This window comes from Oncorhynchus masou, chromosome 3 (genome assembly GCF_036934945.1).
Source record: "Oncorhynchus masou masou isolate Uvic2021 chromosome 3, UVic_Omas_1.1, whole genome shotgun sequence".
NCBI lineage: Eukaryota > Metazoa > Chordata > Actinopteri > Salmoniformes > Salmonidae > Oncorhynchus > Oncorhynchus masou.
This window is the reverse complement of record NC_088214.1, coordinates 18479451-18490571: the sequence shown is the minus strand read 5'-3', so window position 1 is coordinate 18490571 and position 11121 is coordinate 18479451. Positions and strand designations below refer to the sequence as shown.

At 42.4% G+C, this 11121-nt stretch overlaps 1 protein-coding gene across 1 annotated transcript in view; it reads right to left on the bottom strand.

Annotated features, from left to right (window-relative positions):
• Window positions 1-4230: 4230 nt before the first annotated feature.
• LOC135512063 (dynamin-3-like) overlaps window positions 4231-11121 on the bottom strand; it is an 80534-nt gene continuing 73643 nt past the window's right edge. Inside the window, exons 18-21 of the mRNA XM_064933690.1 lie at window positions 10226-10402; window positions 8267-8493; window positions 7785-7967; window positions 4231-6090 (exon numbers count right to left, since the gene is read on the bottom strand). Of these exons, the coding sequence (XP_064789762.1) occupies window positions 6045-6090; window positions 7785-7967; window positions 8267-8493; window positions 10226-10402 (633 nt within the window). The 3' untranslated portion in view covers window positions 4231-6044. The remainder of the gene's footprint in view (window positions 6091-7784; window positions 7968-8266; window positions 8494-10225; window positions 10403-11121) is intronic.

Here is an 11121-nt window from a genome sequence, read left to right as displayed (position 1 = left end):
AATTGGCAAATTGCTAATTGATGAGTTGGAAGTATTCTTTGAAAATACTCCTTGTATAGCTTTATTCTTGTGCATCCATTTAACTCTGTATCTTTGGGAAAGAGCTTGTAAGTAAGCATTCCACTGTAAGGTCTACCTACACCTGTTGTCTTCAGTGCATGTGACAAATACAATTTGAGCTTCTTTTTTTAAGCGTTTGTGTTTGTATTTATTAAGGATCCCCATTAGCTGATGCCAAGGCAGCAGCTACGCTTCCTGGGGTCCAGCAAAATTAAGGCAGTTAACTTTAAAAACATTACAATACATTTCACAACACCTTAAGTGTGTGCCCACAGGCCAGCCACTACTCTACTACCACATTATCTACAACACAAAACCCATGTGGACGTGTGTATAATGTGTATGTTATCATGTGTGTGTGTGTGTGTGTGTGTGTGTGTGTGTGTGTGTGTGTGTGTGTGTGTGTGTGTGTGTGTGTGTGTGTGTGTGTGTGTGTGTGTGTGTGTGTGTGTGTGTGTGTGTGTGTGTGTGTGTGTCTCTTCACAGTCCCCGCTGTTCCATAAGGTGTATTTTTATCATTTTTTTTCAATCAGATTTTATTGCTTGCATGGGTTACTTGATGTGAAATAGATTTCCATGTAGTCATGGCTCTATGTAGTACTGTGTGCCTCCAATAGTCTGTTCTGGACTTGGAGACTGTGAAGAGAACTCCGGTGGCATGTCTTGTAGGGTATGCATGGGTGTCTGAGCTGTGTGTTGGTAGTTTAAACAGACAGCTCGGTGCATTCAACATGTTAATACTTCTCACAAAAAAGAGTAGTGAGGAAGTCAATCTCTCCTCTACTTTAAACCGAGAGAGATTGACATGCATATTATTAATGTTAGCTCTCCATGTACAGTACCAGTCCAAAGTTTGGACACAGCTACTCATTCCAGGGTTTTTATTTATTTTTACTATTTTCTACATTGTAGAATAATAGTTAAGACATCAACACTATAAAATGTAGAATCATGTAGTAACCAAAAAAGTGTTAAACAAATCAAATATTTTATATTAGAGATTATTCAAGGTAGCCACCCTGTGCCTTGATGACAGCTTTGCACACTCTTGGCATTCTCTCAACCAGCTTCATGAGGTAGTCACCTGGAATGCATTTTAATTAACAGGTGTGCCAGTTGTGTTGTGTCCAGGTAGGGGTGGTATACAGAAGATAGCCCTATTTGGTAAAATACCAAGTCTATATTATGGCAAGAACAGCTCAAAATAAGCAAAGATAAATGACAGTCCATCATTACTTTAAGACATAAAGGTCAGTCAATCTGGAAAATGTCAAAAACTTTGAAAGTTTCTTCAAGTGCAGTCGCAAAAACCATCAAGCGCTATGATGAAACTGGCTCTCATGAGGACAGCCACATGAAAGGAAGACCCAGAGTTACCTCTGTTGCAGAGAATAAGATCATTAGAGTTAACTGCACCTCAGATTGCAGCCCAAATAAATGCTTTGCAGAGTTCATGTAACAGATACATCTCAGCATCAACTGTTCAAAGGAGACTGTGTGAATCAGGCCTAATGGTCGAATTTCTGTAAAAAAAAAAGAAAAAAGAAGAGACTTGCTTGGTCCAAGAAACACGAGCAATGGACATTAGACATTAGACCGGTGGAAATCTGTCCTTCGGTCTGACGAGTCCAATTTTGAGATTTTTGGATCCAACCGCCATGTCTTGGTGAGATGCAAAGTAGGTGAACGGATGATCTCCGCATGTGTGGTTCCCACCATGAAGCATGGAAGAGGTGGTGTGATGGTGTAGGGGGGCTTTGCTGGTGAACGTGTCAGGGATTTATTTAGAATTCAAGGCATACTTAACCAGCATGGCTACCACAGCATTCTGCAGCGATATGCCTTCCCATCTGGTTTGCGTTTAGTGGGTGTAACGTAGACACTGGAGTTGAGAAGCAGGAGCAGGTGGTAAGTTTAATATGACAAATAACATGGAACGATCCAACGTAGGAGTAGCGTCTAGACATGAATAACAGAAACAATACTGCCTGGGGAAGGAACCTAAGGAAGGGCCAGATTAAGGGGAGGTATTTAGTGGACAAGATGGTGCCGGAGAACAAGGCTGACGTTTTACGTATTCCTAACTAATTGTGTTTTTTGCTTGTTTCTTTGCTTTGTTTGTAACTTATTTTGTACATAATGTTGCTGCTACCAACTTTTATGACCGAAAACATCTTCTGGACATCAAGACTGCGATTACTCAACACGGACTGGCAGAATCCTTTTTTTCCTTTAACGAGTCCGACGAGCCCGACTTGAATGATATACTGCTTCCGAGGGAACAGGCCCAGATCCCCGTAATTTGAAGAGGAGGCAGAGAAAAAGAGGCCAGAGGACGCGCTGCCTTCGGACAATTCGTAGGCTATCAAATAATCCCCCACTTCCTTCCATTCTAATAGCAAACGTGCAATCTTTTGAAAATAAAATCGATGACCTCCGTGGAAGATTAAACTACCATTCAAAACATTCAAAACTGTAATAGCTTATGCTTCATGTCTGAACGACAACATTATCAACATAGAGTTAGCTGGTTATACGCCGTATCGGCAGGACAGAACAGCGGCGTCTGGTAAGACAATGGGAGGTAGACTATGTAATTTTGTAAATAACAGCGGGTGCACAATATCCAAGGAAGTCTTGAGGTTTTGCTCGCCTGAGGTAGAGTATCTCATGATAAGCTGTACACCACACTATCTACCTAGAGAGTTTTCATCTGTATTTTTCAAGGCTGTCTCCATACCACAACAGACTGATTCTGGCACTAAGACCGCACTGAATGAGCTGTATTCCGCAATAAGCCAACAGGAAAACGCTCAACCAGAGTAGCCGGGGACTTTAATGCAGGGAAACTTAAATCCGTCTTACCAAATGTCTATCAGCATGTTAAATGTGCAACCAAAGGGGAAAAAACTCTGGACCACCTTTACGCCACACACAGAGACACATACAAAGCTCTCCCTCGCCCTTCATTTGGCAAATCTGAACATAATTATATCCTCCTGATTCCTGCTTACAAGCAAAAATTAAAGCAGGAAGCACCAGTGACTAGATCAATAAAAAAGTGGTCAGACGAAGCAGATGCTAAGCTCCAGGACTGTTTTACTGCATACAATAGCTGTAGGATTGACAGAGGCATTGAGGGGAGTTAGAGGGACATAAATGACATTTTCTTACATTATGACTGCTAATACCCCTGGGCCAATGTACATTTGCAGCAGGACTACAACAGCTCAGCGACACAATGGTGGGGATTATCTGAGCAGGGCTTGGGTCATGGATAAGTCATTGTCTCAATGCAGCCTTGAAATGCGCGGACAGAGTCCAGGAGCCAAGATGATTTGATGGACTCCATAATTCCTGTAGAGCATCTTCTGTTTCCAAAAAGTGTCAAAGTTATCTATAAAAGTTATGGCAGCAGAGCTACAGTAGTCTTTTAGCCAGGTGTGTAATGTCAGTAGCCTGCAGAATAGTTCACAGCCGTGGCCCATTGATGGTACCGGGCCTGAAATAATTGGCCGCTTTTTGGAATCTTTCATACTTAGAATCAGTTCTTTAAAATCAATGTTCATCAGTTCCGAGCTAGCCCTCCTAATGTTGTTTGACCCCACATGGACAAGTTGGAGCTTTCAACAGAAAAATATGTATTCCGAGTTGCTTTATTTTCTCATTGTCTTTTAGAAAATAGCCCAGCTATGACAATAACAAAATTATTCTGTACATATTACAACTTTTTTTTTTAACATAGTCTACTCTGTGTAGAACAGTACTTCATGTCAAAAGAAAAACAAAAGTGATGCAATGCAACTCAATGCTGATGAGGACGTTCATCTGCCTGATAATAAGTGACGGCCTGCAGTTACTTATGGCTAACCAGCGCCATCTTCTGGGAAAATAAGTGTACTGTTCGTGTCTGTATAACTATCATTATAGATCATGGTGATGATGGCCTAATAAATCCACCACAATAAAATCAGTTGATTTCAGTTGAGTTTCATATCTGATTCATTTAAACAAACCTTCTGTCTTAGTATTATGTGCAGTGCAGTCTGTGAATGTCCTTTCAACAACTTGTATGTTCAGCTACTGTTTCCAGTGGAGGGGCTAATAGTTTAGCCTGCATGGGTTAATCAGATTAATATATTTTGAAGAGAAACATTTTGGACAAAGGGAAAGTGGGAGGGGAATAGTTTATTGAAGAGAGATACAGACACACAGAAAGAAAAGAACCACTGTTGCAATTCAATTCCCAATTAATCTAAATCCTCCTACATACAATATATTTTCATAACTATAGGAACCACATTGTTGATGTTCTGCTTGATATTGTATGATTTCCTTTCTATAATTTACTTTGGCAATACAGACTTGTAACTCATGCCACTATGGCGGTCTAATTGATCTATTTAGAGAAGTAGAGCGAGAGAACACTAGAGACATTGAGAGAACAAGCGCTAGATTGTAACAAGGTCATTATAGTCAACAGTCACCTCTGTATTATTAATACCTTGGTTTGTATGTATGTACTGCAGAACACAGTCTCAAAAGAGGACCACATACATACACAATAACAAACTGACAGAGAGCACTTTACACAAATCCACCTTAAGCTCTGGGCACAGTGGCTGCCTGGACTCGGGACTGGGGAGGAAGAGGGAGAGGAGAAAAGGAGAGGACAGGGAGAGGAGGAGGACAGTGAGAGGAGGATATGTTTTACACAGTTCTGAAGTGGCATGTGATCAGTCATGAACACAGGGGAGGTTTGAATCCAACCTGAGGCAAAGTCTAAATGGAGAATGTCACTGTTCTCAGTCACACAGAGATATGTATCTTCCCATAACTGTGGCTGGTAATATCAGTGTGTTTCTCTGTCTCTCTGTGCATTGGGAATACTTCCTGCCATCTCGCCAGCCAGCCTCTGTGAGTTTGAGCTTAAAGGTGTGAGGAAGATCTCCACTTGACCAGTGATACAGTAGATACAGGCATACCATTTATTGAGGCTGTTTTGCTTTGAACAATATCCTCAGCCTTGTTCTATGTGTATTGACTGCTACTACAACACAGGAACAAATCACACAGTAATCCAACATCAAATTAGTCCCAAGGGTCTTGATTTATTAACAGCTTACAACTCAAACATCAAACCAACGTGCAGACAGACAATACATGCACACGTGTTGGCACACTCTCACACACATATATATGCACAAATATACGCACACACTAACATTCACACACACACACACTCCACTAAGACATATTCTTTCCTCTCTAAGAGAAGAATGAACACCTAGCCAATAACCCACAGAAAGAAGGTGTTGTACAATATGTAATATATGATACTAAAACTAACTTGGCCTAGATAGGCCAATTAGTCCCCCTCCCACACACACACACACACACACACACACACACACACACACACACACACACACACACACACACACACACACACACACACACACACACACACACACACACACACACACACACACACATGCAATAAAAGCAGACCTATGTGCCATGCTGCATTTTGGAATGGGTAGGGCAGTGCCACTGCTGAGCATAGATATGTAGAGAAGCAGCAAGTGGGGTCTAGGTGGAGGTGGGTGGAGGGTGAGGATGGGGTTCTAGGGACAGCAAGTTGGGTTCTAGGTAAGGGAGATGGGGGTTTTCTAGGGGCTGAAACTCAGTCGGAACTGGATCTGCTAAACAGACCTGGACCACAGGTGAGCACAAGCACACATACAGAAAGATACACCACAAGACAAGCACCATACTGTACATAGATACATGGACATTGATCGTCACCTGGCGTGAGGTCAGGGGTCAGGGACAGAGGGCAAAAGGTTCAATGTCTGCACTATGTAAAGGATAGACAGAAGAGGGGCTTGTGGAGGATAGGGGGAATGGGGTTGGTATGGGGACGGATGAGCGCTAGGGGATGAGCGCTAGGCCCTTAAGAGATCACAAGCTCCTTTGACTGCTTAAGATGGGGGGACATTTCTTGTTGGAGAAGGAGGAGGTCGCCGACTGGGGGCGGGGGAGGAAGGGAGGGTGGGGGGGCAGTAGTGTTTAGAGGATGAAGTATGACAGAGAGAGAGAGAGAGAGAGAGAGAGAGAGAGAGAGAGTTGGAGAGAAGCAGAGGGTTAAGTTAGTTGAAAAAGGGTTAAAAACAGGCAATTAGCAACAGCATAAAGGACAGGTGTTAAAAAGAAATAGTGACTTCAGAGAAAGAAACAGAGAAAAAGTGTCATCCTGAATTTGGAAGTGGACTTCCTTGCTTCAGTAACAAACTACTGGAATGTGTTTGTGTGTTTTAGTTGAACGATACTGAACAAGAATATAAACGCAACATGCAACAATTTAAAAAAAAATGTATTTGGTATTTGTATTAAGAGTCCCCATTAGCTGCTGCCAAGGCAGGGGTCCAGCAACATTAAGGCAGTTATACAATTTTAAAAACCTTACTATACATTCACAACAGACTTCACAACACATTAAGTGTGTGCCCTCAGGCCCCTACTCTACAGTTACAGCTCATATAAGGAAGTCAGTCAATTTAAATAAATTCATTAGGCCCGAATCTATGGATTTCACATGACTGGGCAGAGGTGCAGCCATGGATGGGTCTGGGAGGGCATAGGCCCATCCACTTGGGAGCCAGGCCCAGCCAATCAGAATGAGTTGTTCCCCACAAAAAGGCTTTATTACAGACAGGAATACTCTTCAGTTTCATCAGCTGTCTGGGTGGCTGGTCTCAGAATATCCCGCAGGTGAAGAAACCGGATGTGGAGGTCCTGGGCTGGCGTGATTACACGTGGTTGGTTGGACGTAGTGCTAAATCTCTAAAATGACGTTGGAGGGGGCTTATGATAGAGAAATGAACATTCAATTCTCTGGCAACAGCTCTGGTGGACATTCCTGCAATCAGCATGTCAATTACACACTCCCTCAACTTGAGACATCTGTGGCATTGCGTTGTGTGACAAAACTGTACATTTTAGAGTGGCCTCTTATTGTCCCCCAGCACAAGGTACACCTGTGTAATGATCATGTTTAATCAGCTTATTGATATGCCACACCTGTCAGGTGGATGGATTATCTTGGTAAAGGAGAAATGCTCACTAACAGGGATGTAACAGAAATAAGCTTTTTGTACTTTTGGAACGTTTCAGCTCATGAAACATGTGGCCAACACTTTACATGTTGCGTTTACATTTTTGTTCAGTATAATAACCCTTAAAATATTCCCCTTTAAATTAGACAGTGGGACTTCTATACATGATGTAGGGAGCTGAGTCAGGTTATATGGTCAGGAAAAACTGATCGTTACCACTAGTAATGGATACCAAATAGTGTTCAGTGTATCTATCAGTTGAGGCAAGCAAAGGCAGGACGGCTCATAATAATGTCTGGAACGGAGCAAATGGAATGGCACCAAACACATAGAAACCATGTCTTTGATGTATTTGATACCGTCCCACTTATTACGCTCCAGCCATTACCACCAACCCGTCCTCCCCAATGAAGGTGCCACCTACCTCCTGTGGTCTCTATGTGTACATATCAGACCCTTTAATCTAAAGGCCAAAGCAATTTACAATGAGTGCATACATTTTTAGTTTGTGATCCCTATGTGAATTAAACCCTTGCTCTTAGTACACACGATCATGCTCTGACCAACTGACCATAAAGGAGCACATAGGCCCTGGGCTGGCCTCACCTGGGGATGCTGGGAGGGGCCCGGTTGGGGCGGCTGGGGACCTGGGGGCTATCAGCACTGTTGTTGAAGGGCCCCAGGGGTCCTGGGCGGTTTGGAGGGGGTGGAGCCCCTCGCCCCCCTCCGGGACTAGGGCGCTGGCCTGATGACATCCTCCTGGAACCAGTGGGACTGGTTGGAGGAGACCTGGGGGGGTGGAGATATGGCCCTCAGTGACCTCTCGTGTATGACATATTCTTGACATAACAGATAAAATAGACTTAACTATTTGTGATTTCCTTATTTATTTCGCAACACTTATCCAAGTAAAAAATGTAATAATAATAATAACATCTTCTTGGAAATCAGTGCAAACCCGGGTCTCCTGCTGGCCAATCCCAACATCTTCACCATTATTAGAACAAGAGTTGACTCCACTACACTACACTTAGATCAATGTCTAGGGTCTAGGGTAGTCCTTCTCAATGGACTACCAGGATGCCTACCTGTTGCCACCTCCACTGCGCCAGTCGTTCACGGGTGGCGGCATGGGGGTGGAGATGGTGGTGGTGGAGATGTCTCCTATGATGGCCAGGGCCTCCTTCAGGGACTGGTGGGTCCTGAGGACCTCATCCCTCCTCTGGACCTGCTCCTGGGACTCATCCATCAGGGCACCCTGGTCCCCGGCTGAGTACAGCTGGGCCAGCAGCTCCGCGTTGATGAAGTCCTTCACCTGGTGGCAGGAGAGAGAATTGATGGATAAATCAATCACTCATTCAAATATGTTTATAAAGCCCTTATTATAACAATAATTGTCAGCTAGTGCTTTACAATAACCCAGCCTGTTTGATTTACCAATGCAGAAAGTCTGGAACCAATAGGACCCTGAGTTTCTACTTCCAAGCCATTAGACTGCTAAACTAGACTGCTAAATAGCTAATCAAATGGCTACCTGTACTATATGCATTGACTCACTTTACCCCTTTTCTATATGTACATATTTCCCTCAATTACATCATACCCCTACACATCGACTCGTTACAGCTACTCCCTGTATATAGCCATGTCTATATAGCCATCAGGCTGCATCACATCCGGCCGTGATTGGGAGTCCCGTAGGGCGGTGCACAATTGGCCCTGCGGCGTCCGGGTTTGGCCGGGGTAGGCCATCATTGTAAATAAGAATTTGTTTTTAACTGACTTGCCTAGTGAAATAAATGTTAAATAAAATAATATAAAATATTACCTCGTACCGCTACACATCAACTCGGTATTGGTACTCACTATATAGAGCCATGTTATTAACTGGTACTCACTATATAGAGCCATGTTATTACCTGGTACTCCCTATATAGAGCCATGTTATTACCTGGTACTCACTATATAGAGCCATGTTATTACCTGGTACTCACTATATAGAGCCATGTTATTACCTGGTACTCACTATATAGAGCCATGTTATTACCTGGTACTCCCTATATAGAGCCATGTTATTACCTGGTACTCACTATATAGAGCCATGTTATTACCTGGTACTCCCTATATAGAGCCATGTTATTACCTGGTACTCCCTATATAGAGCCATGTTATTACCTGGTACTCCCTATATAGAGCTATGTTATTACCTGGTACTCCCTGTATAGAGCCATGTTATTACCTGGTACTCCCTATATAGAGCCATGTTATTACCTGGTACTCCCTGTATAGAGCCATATTATTACCTGGTATTCTCAGTATAGAGCCATGTTATTACCTGGTACTCCCTATATAGAGCCATGTTATTTCCTGGTACTCCCTATATAGAGCTATGTTACTACCTGGTACTCCCTATATAGAGCCATGTTATTACCTGGTACTCCCTGTATAGACCCATGTTATTACCTGGTACTCCCTATATTGAGCCATGTTATTACCTGGTACTCCCTGTATAGAGCCATGTTATTACCTGGTAGTCTCAGTATAGAGCCATGTTATTACCTGGTACTCCCTGTATAGAGCCATGTTATTACCTGGTACTCCCTGTATAGAGCCATGTTATTACCTGGTACTCTCTGTGTATAGCCATCATATTACCTTGTACTTTCCTGTATATAGCCATGTTATTACCTGGTACTTCCTGTATATTGCCATGTTATTACCTGGTACTTCCTGTATATATTTAACTTTCCATTGGTCGACAACTGTTGTTTATGTGACAAATAAAATCTGATTTGATTTCCCTTGCCTAGCACAAAGAAACCATTATAATAATCTAAAAAGTTGCACACCAGTCAGGCTCAAGCTGATGCAACTACCACATTTACATTTTACATTTACATTTAAGAAGGTTATCCAGAGCGACTTACAAATTGGTGAATTCACCTTCTGACATCCAGTGGAACAGCCACTTTACAATAGTGCATCTAAACTACCATTTGAACCCCGTTCTGATAGCACTACGCCAGCGTGAAGCAGAGGTCTCTTACGTTGCTGATCATGAGGTGCATAATGGTCTTGGGCATGAGGTCGCGGATGCACTTGTTGACGATGGCCATGTAGGAGTCGACCAGGTTGCGGATGGTTTCCACTTTTCGCTCCAGCTGAGGGTCCATGGAAAAGTTGTCCTGGGACGAGGACGAGGAGCCGCCGCCCTCACTCTCCACCTGGAGGAAAAGGGCTTTTAGTTTTAACACACCTGTATTTAGCAATACAGAGCTAGTGGCTTGCATCTTTAGATGCAGAAAAATTGTGTTTATCAATGACAAATAATAATAACTTTATTTGTAGTGCGTATTTCATTACAAACGGAAATCACAAAGCTCTGTACATCAGAAACAACCATAGCACAGGCTTTTAAAGGGCAAAAATCTTTTAACAAAAATGAGTTACAAGTACGAATAGCATATCAACAAAATGTAGCCTACAGCTATTGTGACTAGTTACATCATCTTCACACTTACATCAATCTTCAGGGAGAAAGACAGAGAGGATGGAGAGATTAAAGTGATATGATGAGTCATTTGGGAAGTGATAGGAGAGATATGACTTTTTTAAATTGTAAAAACATACAGTACCAGTCAAAAGTTTGGACACACCTACTCATTTAAGTGTATTTCTTTATTTGTACTATTTTCTACATTGTAGAATAATATTAAAGACATCAAAACACACATGGAATCATGTAGTAACCAAAAAAGTGTTAAACAAATCTAAATGTATTTTATATTTGAGAAACTTCAAAGTAGCCAATCTTTGCCTTGATGACAGCTTTGCACACTCTTGGCATTCTCTCAACCAGCTTCATGAGGTAGTCAGCTGGAATGCATTTCAATTAACAGGTGTGCCTTGTTAAAAGTACATTTGTGGAATTTCTTTCCTTCTT